Source organism: Convolutriloba macropyga, chromosome 8 (genome assembly GCF_964194025.1).
Source record: "Convolutriloba macropyga chromosome 8, txConMacr16.3, whole genome shotgun sequence".
NCBI lineage: Eukaryota > Metazoa > Xenacoelomorpha > Acoela > Convolutidae > Convolutriloba > Convolutriloba macropyga.
In genome coordinates, this window is record NC_134475.1 from 51,961,026 (window position 1) to 51,978,092 (window position 17,067).

Below are 17,067 nucleotides of genomic sequence, written 5' to 3' on the forward strand. Positions count from 1 at the left end.
CTAAACATTTTTCAGTAACTAATTATCCAACCCCTGAAGAGGTTTTCTAGTCCCTGGAACTCAAACAACTTGAATAATGGCAATAAATTTCAAAAAGTATGAAAAAAATTGCAAATTTTGTCAAAAAATGCTAAAATTCATGATAGCATAAAAATGAAAACCATTCTATTAACACAAGAAAATATGCAGTAACCTATCATCTAACATTTTATCAAACCCTTGAGGAGGTTTCCTGACACCTAGGGCTAAAAAACTCAAAAAATGACAAAAATTTTCAAAAAAACCTGAAGAAAATTGCAAAAAATTAGTATCATTTTGCGTGTTTGTGTTTGTAGTACCAAAACATATAGCTCATAAAATGGTCATAACAAGCAATTTTGTCTTGCAAAAGGCCTTCAACAACTTTTAAAAACTTCAACCTAAGACTAATCAAAACAAAAAATCACAAAAAACATGAAAAATTGCACCATTTTGAGCCCAAAAACTCCTAAAAATGACCATTTAACCTTAAATTAAGGCCATCCCAGCAGCTGCACCACTATAAGCACTTGAAGGAGTACTAAAGCCCGCTTTGGGCCTCTAATGAAACTTAATGCCCGCTGGGCTTTACCTGTTTATCCCGTTTTGAAAGATCAAAGTCATTGAAAAATGTGTGAACACATCTTAAAAAAAAACACAGCGCCCCAATACAATTCAAATTCTTTGAATTGTAAAAAAATAGGAGCGCTATAATAGCCGGCTGAGAAGATGAGGGCGGCTATTAATAAACATAACCAACTAACGTCGGGCGAATTGCTCTAAAATGACCAGCGATCGGTTCGCTTTGTCAGTAGTTAGCCACGTTTAGTGAGGCCAGCTTTAGCTCAATTGAAGGGGCGTGAGGTGAGCGCAGCGGGGGATGTACCGGGGGGGGGGGGGGCAACGGTGCGAGGGGGCCTTTGGCCGCACGGGGCCCTTATGGCCTAAAAAATGTGCAGGTGTGGGGATCTGGGGGTGCTGAAGTGAGGGGGTTGACGTGGGGGGTCTTAAAACCACCGCCCTTCACACCGTAAGTATAAGTCTCCAAAACAGTTTCTGTGAATCTTACACTTGGAGACTAGTGAGCTGAAAGGCGCCAAGACCACTTGACGCCTCTTGGGCGCTGCTTCTTTACCCCTTTTTTGAGAACGAAAAGTCAAATGGGTCAGACGAGAAATCGGTCAAGAGAAAAATCCCATAAAAAGGACCGATAGGACTAATATAATTGCAAAACTTCGCTTGAGAGCAATTAAAAATGTTAACAATGTATCCGAAATCAAAAATGAATACTTATTGCTTCGATCGAAAGTCCTTTTTTCTAGTTATACTGACTGACTATTTACGTGAAGTTTCGGCAACCGTTTTTTCTCAAAACAATTACTGACATTCCTTAGGTAATTTTGAAATAAAAATGGCTTAGCAACCCTCTTTAAATTGTAATGTATAAAAAATTGAGGTTTCCCTTCAATAACTTCTAAGCGGATTCAGGAAAATTATATCCAGTGTAATAAGAAACATAGGCGGCAGATTGACGAAAAAGCCAACATTGACGCGAAGATAGAAAAAAAAAGAATTTTTTTCCAAAGTTTCAGTAAGTGTTCTAATTCGTTGTGCAGTTGCAGTTAGATTCTAAAACTATACATAATTCATCTTCTATACTGAAAGCTATTACTCTCAAAACAAATGTCCGCTAACAATCGCTATAATGAAGGAGCGCAAATGAAGGCAGAGCAAATGAAATTTAGGTACACAAACAGGCAGAGCATAAAGGCAGAGCAAATAAAATTTAGGATTTTGGCAACAATTCATCGGCAATAATTTAGCAAGGTTCCGAATACTACAATGTAGAGGGTGCAAACATACTGAGAAAAAATGCATCTTTAAAACTAAAATTGAATTAATAAGATGAAATAGAAAACAAGTATAAATCATCATAAGGCATTAAGGTTTCAGTATGTTTACCTAACAACTTTGTAAACATATTTTTGAAAGAATATTATAAGAACTAAATTGAAAAATTGCCAAATTATCAACGAATCTTTTATTAAACAAAATTCCATTGAATTAAGTTCTTCTACAAAAGCATTTTTGATCTGATCTCATAGTTGGACAAACTCCTGTTTCATAATGATATGATTAAGGGGCTAGTGACAATAACAATGAACATGATAACCAGGACCTAAAATAACAAATTTGAAGTAGAGGGCAACTAAAATTGGGCTTCATGGGTTTTTCTCGTTTCTATTATTTACTTATTTTTCGATATAGAGGCTATAGATTATTTTGATGAGCAACTGCTGATTAAATGCATTTTGAGCACACCCTGCAGATTGTCGGAAAATAGCCGATAATAATTCCCATAACCCCAAATCGGATTGAGGGAACGGAAAAACTTTTAAACATAGCCGGCAGATTGCCGGAAGAAAGCCAACGTTGACACGCTTGATACACATCGGGATTGAAAAAGAAGAGATATATTGACCGAATTTTTTTCTGTTTCTTTTTTTTCACTGTCAAAAAGTGTTCTAATTTGGAGTGCAGAGTTATTTAGTTTCTAAAACCACTCAATTCAGCTTCTAAACTGAAAACTGATAAGCTTAATACCAATGTCCGCCAGCAAACACTTTTATGAACTTTGATAACCTAATACTCAATGACTTAATGACCAAGCTTCATCGGTTCATCCCGTCTTTTTTGATTTTGATCTTTTGACTTTGACAGTATTCACTACATTGCGTAATTTAATGTGTGAAAAATATAGAATCCATTAAATTGAAACAGTGAGTGAGGTCAGTCAGAAGTCAAACGTGAAAATCGTGACTTATGTAAAACGAAAAACGTGATCAAAAGGTAAAGCAAATTAAAACACAGCAGGACAGACCTGACGTACAAGTCAAAACTTTCATTGACTAAACAAAAGACCAGACTTAAAACGGACTGTGAAATGGGAAAACCAATAACAAAAAATGAGATAAAAATGAAACAGAAAATCAAAACGCCACATGTGAACAAAATAACCACCAGCGAGAAAAAGAAATTTGGTTCTAGCAAGAAACCAGGCCTGGAATGAACTAAGAATGGATTGGGAAAACCATTTTAAAAGAACCGATTCACAAAATCGAGAAAACAGTAAAAATCAAAGTGAAATTGCCGCACGTCAACAAAAAACCACCAACCAGAAAGCGAATTTTTGTTCAAACACCGATTTCTTACACTAAAATTAGTGTCAAAAAATTTCACGCCGCAAAGCCACTCGCTTTTTCGCTCCACTTCCTGTTTCGTCGTGACCGAAATCACTACTCCAATTTGACTTCAAAAATCATGAAAATGTGTGAACACATCTTATTAAAAAGACCGCCCCAATACAATTTAAATTCTTTGAATTGTAAAAAAGGAGAGCGACTAAATAATAGCCGTTGAGACGCTGACGGCGGCTACTAAAAACTTGATTGTTGTACACACACACACACAAAACATTTTTAAAGTGCCAAACAATTCTATTTCGTGGTTAGACATACTCCTGTTTCATGAGAGATATAGTGGCTAGTATCAAAGCATTAGATTCGTACTCAGACTCGTAACATTGGGCTTTGATGGTATATCCCTTTTCAATTTCTGATTTCGTGCTTCGAGCTGAGCAACTACTGTTTAAAAGCACTTTGAGCAGAATGAGAGAAGAGTGAAACTAGCATAGAGCAGTCAAATATTTCACGCAAAACGTTGACAAGGCTTCAAAATGAGGTACAGCCAAACAATTTTGATTCGTAGAGAACAAAAACCGCGATAATAGCCAGCTGAGATGAGGGCATTTATGAACTACTAAAAAATTAGCAACGGATTAGAACCGCCCTTAATGAGACTAACCCATTATGCATGAAATGAACAACATATACAGGCAAGTTCAAAAACAGCTGACAGATTGCCAGAAAATAATGCCAATAGCTTTGAAGATCTACATTCTCAAAAAGAAAAAAAAGCAGAGCAATAATTATAGTTCTTTTTAATAAACATTGAGATGTTATATTATGATTAAGAATCTGTATAACTTATTCCTGTTTCTATTAGCTGCCCCCCAAAAACCCTTCAATTAGAGTGACAAACATTCACTTGACCTTTGAATTAAAATGAAAAGTGAAATTCGGAGTGAGAAAGTCATTTTTGAGAGCGAAGAAGTTCACGTGTGACCAAAAACTTATCACGCGAATGAATAAAAAAATTCGCTCCGATAAAATTGAAAAATGACGTCGCGCAGGCAATTCAGTTGAAATTTCATGAAAGAATGAACAAAAAGCAGATTTGCAGTGACCGTGACGTCATATGGTCGTAATCTATTGTCATACAGTCAAATTTCGTCGTCAAGCTCAAGCTCACCAAGCCAAGTAAAGGTAAAGCTCAAGACCAAACTAAATTATGAACAAACTCAAGCTCACACACAATTCTTGCACTCTGATTGGCTGCCACTTTTAGGCTATTTGTGAGCGCTTTTCTTGCAAACTGATTGGCTGCCACTGTTACGCTATTTGGGAGCACTTTGCTCGCTCTACTTAGCTGCTACTGTTAGGATATTTGGGAGCGCTTTTCTCGCACTCTGATTGGCTTCCACTAAGGCTATTTGGGAGCATTTTTCTAGCACTGACTGGCTGTCACTGTTAGGATATTTGGAGCGCTTTTCTCGCACTCTGATTGGCTGCCACTGTTAAGCTATTTGAGATCCTTTTTGCGCTCTGATTGGCTGCCACTTTTAGTCTATTTGTGAGCGCTTTTCTTGCACACTGATTGGCTGCCACTGTTACGCTATTTGGGAGCACTTTGCTCGCTCTACTTAGCTGCTACTGTTAAGATATTTGGGAGCGCTTTTCTCGCACTCTGATTGGCTTCCACTAAGGCTATTTGGGAGCATTTTTCTAGCACTGACTGGCTGTCACTGTTAGGATATTTGGAGCGCTTTTCTCGCACTCTGATTGGCTGCCACTGTTAAGCTATTTGAGATCCTTTTTGCGCTCTGATTGGCTGCCACTTTTAGTCTATTTGTGAGCGCTTTTCTTGCACACTGATTGTCTTCCACTGTAAGGCTATTTGGGAGCGCTTTGCTCGCTCTGCTTGGCTGTCACTGTTAGGATATTTTCGAACGCTTTTCTCGCACTCTGATTGTCTTCCACTGTAAGGCTATTTGGGAGCACTTTTCTCGCACTTTGATTGGCTGAGGCTAATTGGGAGCACTTTTCTCGCACTCTGAATGACTGCAAAAGTTAGGCTATTTTTGGAAGCGGTTTTCTCACATTCTGAGAGCCAGACATTTAATAATTTTGGTCACATGACGAGGCGAAAATTTGAGTTAGCAAAGCAATGCTTCAGCTCACTTCTGTTAAGTGAAAACACAACCAAACATGTGTAGCAAGACACTGCACCCCCTTAGCCGCTTGCAAGTAAGTCCGAAGTCGAGCGCGAAAATCGTGAATAAAGGAAAACGAAAAACAAGATCAAAATGTAAAGCGAATTAAAACATAGCAGGACAGACCTGACGTACAAGTCAAAGAATTTTCATTGGCTAAACAAACGACTCGACCTAGACCGGACTATGAGTGAATTGGGAAAACCAATTCCAAAAAAATCAAATCAAAAAACAAAAACAGAAAATCAAACAGAAAACAAAATGCCGCATGTGAACAAAAAGCCGCTAACGAAAAAAAAATTGGTTCAAACAAAAAAACTAACCCTAGATTGGAGGGTTTTGAATTGTAAAAAACCATGAGAAGGCCAATAATAGCCCCAGCTATCGCTGTGCGGCTATTAAAAACAAGAGAAGGCCGATAATAGCCTCAACTATCGCTTCGCGTCTATTAAAAGGAGAGCACCTAAATAAAAGCCGTTGAGAGGCTGACGGCGGCTATTAATTTTGGTGCACGCATGCGACCTTTAGTAGTGAACTGCCGCCATTTCAGCTGCTGACACTGTTAGGCTATTTGGGAGCGGCTTTCTCGCACTCTAATTGGCAGCCATTTAAGTTTGATTAGATGACGAGGCGAAAATTTCAGTACGCAAAGCAATGCTTCAGCTCACCACCTTTGTTGAGTTAAAACACAACCAAACATGTGTAGCAAGACACCGTACACCCTTAGTTGCTTGGTCGCCTAAGTGAAAGTTCAAGTTCTTTCCCAGCGCCGTAACACGACATTGGAAACTTCACCAAATGTCTACCACCATTCGCCGAACACCGAACTATGTTACGGTGCTTATTGGCTAGAGAAGAACTCAAAAGTATGAGTTGATTGCAAGGCAGTAGACATGATCTTCTTTATTGCTGTCTCCATAGGAAAAAACAGTTCACACAGCATAGATCAGCAAAGAATAAAACAGCTATGGATCAGCATATGGCCGTATCTTGACGCCAAAATTAAAACATAGCTGGCAGATTGCCAGAAAATAGCCGCAATAGATTCGTAGATCGGCAGTCTGAAAAACAGTAAAAAAGACAGAAATTCGTCTTTTCATTGAAGGCAGATCTGTTATATTTTGATTAAAAATCTGTACAAGTTATTGCTGCCTCTATTAGCTGATCTCAAATAACCTTCATTTAGAGTGATACGCACCCATTTGACCTTATCTCTTTGAATTAAAGTAAATAAAAGTCAATTTCAAAGTGAGGAAGTCATTTTTGAGAGTGAGGTAAGTCAAGTGTGACCAAAAATTTAATCACGCACATGAACAAAAAAACTCGCTCCAATAAGAGCGAAAAATGACGTCACACATGCAATTCAGTTGAAATTGCATGAACGAATGAACAAAAAATGGCTGTGACGTCATATGGTCGTAACAAAATCATGACGAAATAAAAAAACATAGCAGGACAAGTCCTGACGTACAATTCAAAGAATTTTCATTGACTCAACAAACAACTAGACCTAGAACGGACAATGGGTGAATTGGGAAAACCACTTCTATAAAAAAAATCAGATGAAAAAAACAAAAAAACAGAAAATCAATGTCAAAATGCTGCTAGGGAGAACAAAAAACCACTAGTGAGATATGTAATTTTGATTCTAACAAAAATCTAGGTCCAGAATGAGCTGTGAATGGATTGGGAAAACTATTTAGAAAAAAATCCGATCCAAAAAATCGAAAAACCAGTAAAAATCAGAGTGAAATTGCCGTATGTGAACAAAAAACCACCAGAGAAAAAGCGAATTTTTGTTCAAACACCGTTTTCTCACTCTACTTTAAAATTAGAGCGGAAAAAACAGTTCAGACAGCATAGATCAGCAAAGAATAAAACAGCTATGGATCAGCATATGGCCGTATCTTGACGCCAAAATTAAAACATAGCTGGCAGATTGCCAGAAAATAGCCGCAATAGATTCGTAGATCGGCAGTCTGAAAAACAGTAAAAAAGACAGAAATTCGTCTTTTCATTGAAGGCTGATCTGTTATATTTTGATTAAAAATCTGTACAAGTTATTGCTGCCTCTATTAGCTGATCTCAAATAACCTTCATTTAGAGTGATACGCACCCATTTGACCTTATCTCTTTGAATTAAAGTAAATAAAAGTCAATTTCAAAGTGAGGAAGTCATTTTTGAGAGTGAGGTAAGTCAAGTGTGACCAAAAATTTAATCACGCACATGAACAAAAAAACTCGCTCCAATAAGAGCGAAAAATGACGTCACACATGCAATTCAGTTGAAATTGCATGAACGAATGAACAAAAAATGGCTGTGACGTCATATGGTCGTAACAAAATCATGACGAAATAAAAAAACATAGCAGGACAAGTCCTGACGTACAATTCAAAGAATTTTCATTGACTCAACAAACAACTAGACCTAGAACGGACAATGGGTGAATTGGGAAAACCACTTCTATAAAAAAAATCAGATGAAAAAAACAAAAAAACAGAAAATCAATGTCAAAATGCTGCTAGGGAGAACAAAAAACCACTAGTGAGATATGTAATTTTGATTCTAACAAAAATCTAGGTCCAGAATGAGCTGTGAATGGATTGGGAAAACTATTTAGAAAAAAATCCGATCCAAAAAATCGAAAAAACAGTAAAAATCAGAGTGAAATTGCCGTATGTGAACAAAAAACCACCAGAGAAAAAGCGAATTTTTGTTCAAACACCGTTTTCTCACTCTACTTTAAAATTAGAGCGAAAAAATTCACGCCGCAAAACCACTCGCTTTTTCGCTCCATTTCCTGTTTCGGCGTGACCAAAATCACCACTCCAATTTGACTTCAAAAATCATGAAAATGTGTGAACAGATCTTAAAAAAGAAAAAAGACAGCGCCCCAATACAATTCAAATTCTTTGAATTGTAAAAAACCAAGAGAAGGCCAATAATAGCCTCAGCTATCGCTGTGCGGCTATTAAAAAAAACAAAAATCAAAGTTAAAATGACACTTGTGAATGAGAGAGATTCAGATTACGCAAAACGAAAAAGTCAAGGGCGCAAAAGTCACTTGATTAGACAAAATGGTCCAGCAAAAATTTTGCATAAAAGATCAACACGTTTACAATTATTGCTTCAAACTTCGTTGGATAGCAATTCAAAAACAAGCCCACAAAGAGCCTTGTCCGCGACTATCGAGGCAATATTTCAATGTTAATTTACACATTTAGGGGTTAACAAACATTTCATAAAAACAGTCCGGGCAATTAGGTGTCGGTTTTTGAAGCGTATATCTCATAACTGCAATTGTAAACACCAAGAACGGACAGATAGTCAAGGTTGCTAAGCTTAACTCACAAGTTGAGGTAGAACAAGTAGTCAAAATTGGAGATCTCCCGTCGTCTCCACTTCTGAGTAACAGCAGACAATTCTCCCAAATTTTTGTCACAGATGGACTTGTTGTTGCTGGCCAGTTTGTTGATGAAGAGCTCTCTTGAATCATAAGTGGCAAAGGCCAAGTAGAGATCACTTACTAGACTGCGCTCCTGACAGTAGATCTCAACACCCTAAAAACAAGAAAATTCAATGGGCCTCGGATAGGTTTTCAAAGTTTCTTCATATACGTAAGGGACCTCTGTTTGATTTAGAAAAATGAAAAAAAAATCATGCAAAACTTAGTAAACTCTCATATACGCTAAGAAACCCTTACACTTTGTTCACGGCCTCACCGAAAAATGACGAAAAATTTTGAAACAGAAAAAACATGCAAAATGCATTGACTACTGATTCCCTATCTTTTTGAATTTCAAAGATTGTCTGCTATATGATTATCGGAAACAATTGGACTGTATCTCTGATACAGAATGAGGGAAGTCCAGAACGGAAGTTCCGATTTTTGATTTGAGAAAGTTCGAGTTTGATGTCACAACCTTTCAGCTATGACTACGGGAACATAATGCTATATAACCGCCTGATTTGTAACAAATCGTGCCGCCAATTGAAACTTTGATTAATTAATACGTCTACCTCATATCAAGACACAGCCTGTCACAGAAAAAGTAATATTTTCGCAACGATAAGGGCTTGTTTTAGGTCTGATCACTATTAAGTCGACGCACCATAGTAACCGCGAAGATGTTTGTCTGCGAAAACTTTTCGTACTGAAACATTTCATCCCGAAAGACAAATTGGATACTAAATATTTTGATAAACCCAATCAAACAGCATCTCTGCCACCCATTGGAGGGATGGGTTAACAATTTTTGCAAACTTTATTGAACTTTCACTTCAGGAACCAGCATTATCTATTAATTAATACTGACATTAAACACGACACAAGCAGTTGTCAAAATTGCAAAATGAATGAACAAAAAACAGATTTGAAGTGTGTTGTCGAAATGAAAAAAGAACCAAAGACTCCGGAATTGACTCCCAGTAAGAATTAGCTTACACCCTACCCAACTAACTGATAAAACTACCAACTTCATTATACGATTGGATTCGAAAAATAAAAAAAAACATCAAAAAACATAAAAAAAAACTGCTCTCGAACGAATTTCCAAATTTTTCAGGGTTTTTCTTATATCTCCTATACCAATAAACTGACCCCATGTTTTCTCTAAAAGAGTATTTTTGAAACACGATTTTTGATTATAAATGACCCCCAGATTTTGTGATATTTTTGAGAAAAAGGCCAGTAAACGGTTTGACTCGGAATAGTTAAAATGCAGGAAAAGTTAGAATTTTACTACTGTTAATTTGCTGCTATTTCACTAGTCTAAGCTCGATCGAACACAATTTTTCACCTGAGCTTTTATTATTTTTTAATTTTATGGCTCAAATAATAATGCAATTTTTAATGTTCTTACCAAAAAAACAGGTTAAGAATTTGAATTTTTTGGGATGCAGGTTAATTCAAATTAGTTGCTCATCTGGTTTCATTAAAAAGTGATTGGGGACCAAACTTGCAAAAAAGGCGGTGGTGGGTGGGCTTTAACAGGTCATATTTTGTGTTTCTTTTACCACCCAATGAGGTGACAAAATATCCTTCTAACTTCGAGAAAAAATGAGAAATCTTAAAACGTGAACATGTCGTCAATAAGGTCTTCGCTCTACATCGTTTTGCAACCTTTAACAAGGTCTTACCTAAAGTTCAGCCACAGAACTAATAGTTTGCTAACTTTAATTCATTAATACGACTAAATAATAGGGTCTTGTACAAAGCAGAGCGTTCATAATTTAGTTCTGTGTTGCGCTTCGACTTCTTATGAAAATCTAGTTAGCCGTGAGAACTGGTTTCAAAATTGACAAAATGAGATTGTCTTGGTAATGACTGCACTGACGCGACAAAAGTAACGCTGGAATTTCAGTTGAAATAAATGCGAGTATGAAGTAATCGCTATGAGAGCTATTTAAACTCCGTTCAAAATACCAAATCAAAAGGCAATAAAATAATTTCAGGCAGAAGCAGTTGCCTGCACGTGCAGTTGTAAACACCACGTGATAACTAACCGTGCTTTGCAGAGCGTATCTCCTTCTCAAGGCTCTCTTAATGGAACTCGTTTCGAACTTCTGTAACTCCGACTAAAACAATTAATATACTGAGAAAAAATGTCTCCCAAACTTAACCTATTTCTACGCGTGTGACATGCATTAACGACGTACATATCAAAGTTTTAATGTTTAGTTTGATTCGGGATCAAACCGTATTCTGTAATTTGAGCGCAAAGCACACTTTCAAATTCTGAACATAACCGACTATCGTCGGAAGAATTGCTCTCGAACGATTAGTGGGAGCTCTAATCAATTGCAACCTGCTTCAGTCGGGGTGGGGGGGGGGGGGGGTGAGCCTGAATGGGACTAAGAAACTGACTAGGGGGTTTTAAATAACCTCAATAGAGGTCAATGTTTACCACACTAAGATTTTAAGTGAAATGGCACCAGTTTCGACACACTTATCATTTGACTTTTAGTATTAAATTGCCATCAACTGAGTTCAGCTGCTTGAAATTGTGAATGAGAGAGAACTTTAGATGTAAAGGTGTGGGGGTAGGTTTGACATTGAGTTTGACCATCAGTTCTTAATTACCAAATATAATAATATATATACTATATATAAAAGTCAAAGTTCCAGTTTCAAAAAGGTACAGAGTTTAAAAAACACCTATACTAAACTACCAGAAAACTAACAATGGATGAGATCTATTAAAATACTCTTTCCAGCAAACTCTAACCGCCATTCACACCATAAATTTATGTCTCCAAAACCGACTCAGTGAATCGCATACTTAGACTATTGAGCTGAGAGGCTCTAATAGGACTTAATGCCCTCAATGCGTTACCTGTTTATCCCGTTTTTGAGGAGGAAACTCAAAAGGGTCAGACGCAAAATCAGTCAGGCAAAACTTGCATAAAAAGAGCAAAGTACTACTTCATTTGAGGGCACTTAACTGCCAACGTATTGAACAAAAGATCTATACCTACAGAACAGTCCATCTCTTGTTAACGCGGTTTATTGGTTTCATTCACTCAAAAAACGTTAGCCACAAAGTAGAATAAAGTTTGATTTTAAACCAAAAGTAAAGACAAACCAACTAACATTGGACAAACTGCTCTCTATGGACAGAGGGAGGATCAACCTAATTTTGCCTAAGTCATCAAATCTTCACAGTAGAAGGAAGTTATAACAATTTCACAACTAATTCACGTTATTTCTCTTTCCAATGCCTAAGGCAAATGCAAAATCAGTCAAAATTGATTAAACATGGAACACATCTTAATTAGGGACATTTTAATATCCAGGTATGACAAGGTTGCATTTTCTCTATTTTAGATTTCGGTCCGAGTATAAGAGTAGCGCAACACTGGTCCAAAACAACAATGCACAAAGTTCTAAACAGTTGTTCCAATTTCATATCAAAAATAAATATTTCTTTATAAAATGATACGATGCTAACATAATTTTGATGTTAAGCGTATACAAGCAAAACACAATAAGTTAAGAGTGAAAAGTCTCTAGTAGAGTCATATCGTTCAAGTGGCCGAAGCCAATCTAGAACAGAAAAAACCATGCAAAAGTTTTGCATTAAAATGAGGGTGCGCTAAATAAGCAGAGCGATCAGTTCGTAATACTATATATATACTGTAAATAAAAGTAAATGTTCGATGTTCAAAATCTACACAGTTTCAAGAACTCCTATACTAAACTACCGGAAAGCTGACAACAATGGATGAGATCTATTAAAGTAGTCTTTCCAGCAAACTCGAACCGCCCTTCACAACATAAATTTATGTCTCCAAAACAGACGCAGCGAATCGCTTAATTAGACTATTGAGCTGAGAGGCTCTAGTAGAACTTAATGCTCTCAGTGCGCTACCTGTTTATCCCGTTTTTGAGGACGAAAACTCAAAAGGGTCAGACGCAAAATCGATCAGGCAAAAATTGCATAAAAAGACCATAGGACTACTTCGATTGAGGGCACTTAACTGCCAACGTACTGAACAAAAGATCAATACCTATCCAACAGTCCATCTCTTGACAACGCCGTTTATTGGTTTCAATCACTCATAAAACGTTAGCCACAAAGTAGAATAAAATTTGATTTTAAACCAAAACTAAAGACAAACCAACTACCATTGGATGAAAAGCTCTCTATTGATAGAAGGGGATCAACCTAATTGTTGCCTACGTCATCAAATCTTCACAGTAGAAGAAAAATATCACAATTTAACAACTAATACACGTTATTTCTCTTTCCAATGCCAAAGGCAAATGCAAAATCAGTCAAAATTGATTAAACACGGAACACATCTTAATTAGGGACATTTTAATATCCAGGTATGACAACGTTGCATTTTCTCTATTTTAGATTTCGGTCCGAGTATAAGAGTAGCGCAACACTGGTCCAAAACAACAATGCACAAAGTTCTAAACAGTTGTTCCAATTTCAAATCGACAATGAATATTTCTTTATAAAATGATACGATGCTAACATAATTTTCATGTTAAGCATATACAAGCAAAACACAAAAAGCTAAGAGTGAAGAAGTCACAAGTAAAGTCATATTGTTCAAGCTGCCGACGCCAATCTAGAACAGAAAGAACCATGAGAAAGTTTTGCATTAAAATGAGGGTGCGTTTAAAGAGGCAGAGCGCCATCAGTGCTTAATTACTATACATAATGGTATATATACTATATTATATATATATATATATATATGAATGTTCGAGCTTCAAAAGGTGAAGAGTTTCAAGTACTCCTATACAAAACTACCAGAAAGCTGAAAACAATGGATGAGATCTATTAAACTACTCTTTCCAGCAAACTCTAACCGCCCTTCAAACCATAAATTTATGTCTCCAAAACCGACTCAGTGAATCGATCTCATACTTAGTCTACTGAGCTGAGAGGCTCCAACAGAACTTAATGCCCTCAGTGCGCTACCTGTTTATCCCGTTTTTGAGGACGAAAACTCAAAAGGGTCAGACGCAAAATCGATCACGCCAAAAAATTGCATAAAAAGACCACAGGACTACTTCGTGTGAGGGCACTTAACTGCCAACGTATTGAACAACAGATCAATACCTATCCAACAGTCAATCTCTGGTTAGCGCAGTTTATTGGTTTTGATTCACTCAATAAACATTTGCCACAAAGTAGAATAAAGTTTTATTTTCAATCAAAATTAAAGACATCCAATAACCGTTGGATGAACTGCTCTCTATGGACAGAGGGAGGATCAACCTAAATTTGCCTACGTCACCAAATGTTCACAGTAGGAAGTTATAACAATTTCACAACTAATTCACGTTATTTCTCTTTCCAATGCCTAAGGCAAATGCAAAATCAGTCAAAATTGAACAAACATGGAACACATCTTAATTAGGGATATTTTCACATCCAGTTATAACAACGTTGCAATATCTCTATTTTAGATTTCGGTCCGAGTATAAGAGTAGCGGAACACTGGTGCAAAACAACAATGCTCAAAGTTCTAACCAGTTGTTCCGATTTCAAATCGAAAATGAATAGTTCTTTATAAAATGATACGATGCTAACATAATTTTGATGTTAAGCGTATACAAGCAAAACACAATAAGTTAAGAGTGAAAAAGTCACTAGTAAAGTCATATCGTTCAAGCTCCGGAGCCAATCTAGAACAGAAAAACCATGCAAAAGTTTTGCATTAAAATGAGGGTGCGCTAAATAAGCAGAGCCATCAGTTCGTAATTACTATACATAATACTATATATAAAAGTAAATCTTCGAGTTCCAAAAGGTACAAAGTTTCAAGAACTCCTATACAAAACTACCGGAAAGCTGACAACAATGGATGAGATTTATTAAACTACTCTTTCCAGAAAACTCTAACCGCCCTTCACACCATAAATTTATGTCTCCAAAATCAACTCAGTGAATCGCACATAGGATATTGAGCTGAGAGACTCTAATAGGACTTAATGCCCTCAATGCGTTGCCTGTTTATTTCGTTTTTGAGGACGAAAACTCAAAAGGGTCAGACACAAAATCGATCAGGCCAAAAAATTGCATAAAAAGACCACAGGACTACTTCGTGTGAGGGCACTTAACTGCCAACGTATTGAACAACAGATCAATACCTATCCAACAGTCAATCTCTGGTTAGCGCAGTTTATTGGTTTTGATTCACTCAAAAAACATTTGCCACAAAAAAGAATAAAGTTTCATTTTCAATCAAAATTAAAGACATCCAACTACCATTGGATGCACTGCTCTCTATGGACAGAGGGAGGATCAACCTAAATTTGCCTACGTCACCAAATCTTCACAGTAGGAAGTTATAACAATTTCGCAACTAATTCACGTTATTTCTCTTTCCAATGCCTAAGGCAAATGCAAAATCAGTCAAAATTGAACAAACATGGAACACATCTTAATTAGGGATATTTTCACATCCAGTTATAACAACGTTGCAATATCTCTATTTTAGATTTCGGTCCGAGTATAAGAGTAGCAGAACACTGGTGCAAAACAAAAATGCTCAAAGTTCTAACCAGTTGTTCCAATTTCAAATCGAAAATGAATATTTCTTTATAAAATGATACGATGCTAACATAATTTTGATGTCAAGCGTATACAAACAAAACAGAATAAGTTAAGAGTGAAAAAGTCACTTGTTAAGTCATGCCGTTCAAGCTGCCAAAGCCAATCTAGAAAGAAAAAACCATGGGAAAGTTTTGCATTAAAATGAGGGTGTGTTAAATAGAGGCAAAGCCAAAGAACTGAGACACTTGCTGGAGTAAAAGATCATCTTAATTCTGATCTACCTAGTAAACTTCCCAAATATTTTAAACCACAATATTAAGGACACACACACACAGTTGCTACTTGAAATCTGTTTCGCTGATCGCAAAATTCTGACCGCAAAATTATTACACCTACACCTACATGCAAATACTTTTTGCTCGATTGATAAAATGAAACATTCATGACTAGCAAGGTAGGGATTAAAAACTGAATACATTTGGTCGAATTACTCAAACGACTGGCACGGTCAATTGTAACCTATATTAGACGGAAGGCGGTATGTATCATTTCACTAAGGCACTTAGAGTGAAGGCATTGGAACTTTTTTTTATAGACTACTAACATGACTAAAAATGAAACCTTTAGCAATCTGCCACAAATTAAGTTCTGCTCGCACTTTAAATTCAGAACGAGAACACTTTAGATTACACAAATATCGAGAAGTCAATTGTGATGACAGTCAAAAAATATCAGACGAAAAGTTCCTGAAAAACAAACAAGCGAAAAAAAACCATTATGACTACATCTGCTACAAACTTCGTTTGAGAACAATCTAATGAACAAAAGCTGATTTGAAAAAAGTGTGATATCAAATAATCATAAGAAAAATCTTGAATACGAAAATACGAAAAACATAAACGGCAAATTGCCGGAAAATAGCCGCCGTTGATTCCCCAAACCAAGATTGGGATTGAGAAAAAAACTAATGAAAAAAAAAAAATGATTTTTGTACACGAAAAATGTGCTAGCTATTTTGATGCCATTTTGTAGCTGAACATACTCCTTTTTCGTACTGAGACAACACATGGACTAGTATCAATACCAATTAGCATTAGGGATGGTAAATGAGACCAGAGTTCAAGTAACGGGTATCTAAAATTTGGCTTCATGGGTTCATCCCGTTTCTATTTCTGATTTCGTTTTTTGACATTGACTTTGTTCATTTTGAATTGCTTTGCTGAGCAACTGCTGTCTAAAACACTTAGCAGAATGAGAGAAAACCGAAACTAGCCTACAGAAGTCAAAAAGATTTCACGCAAAATGTTGAACAAGCGGTTAACTAAGGAAAAGCGAAAAAAATTTAATTCGACGAAGTAAAAAAAACATAGCAGGACAAGTCCTGAAATACAATTCAAAGAACTGAATGGAAAACTCAGACGTACTCTACCTGACCAGCAGATCAATTGAACAATGCCAGCCAGAACACAACCAAAATCATTGAAAAATTGAGAAACTAAAAGAATCAAAACCAAACGAAAAAATACTCAATGCTAAAACTCTTAAGCTTTTAAGCCTAAGGCAAATTTTTAAAAAATACCTATGTCAAAAATATGCTCAAACCCAATTTTTGTTTTTGAAATTGGTCCAGTTTTATA

General features: G+C 36.5%; 1 protein-coding gene across 1 annotated transcript in view; it reads right to left on the minus strand.

Annotated features, from left to right (window-relative positions):
- Positions 1 to 17,067, minus strand: part of LOC142344819 (uncharacterized) — a 166,613-nt gene that overhangs the window by 93,592 nt on the left and 55,954 nt on the right. Inside the window, exons 6-7 of the mRNA XM_075396798.1 lie at positions 10,917 to 10,988; positions 8,763 to 8,971 (exon numbers count right to left, since the gene is read on the minus strand). Of these exons, the coding sequence (XP_075252913.1) occupies positions 8,763 to 8,971; positions 10,917 to 10,988 (281 nt within the window). The remainder of the gene's footprint in view (positions 1 to 8,762; positions 8,972 to 10,916; positions 10,989 to 17,067) is intronic.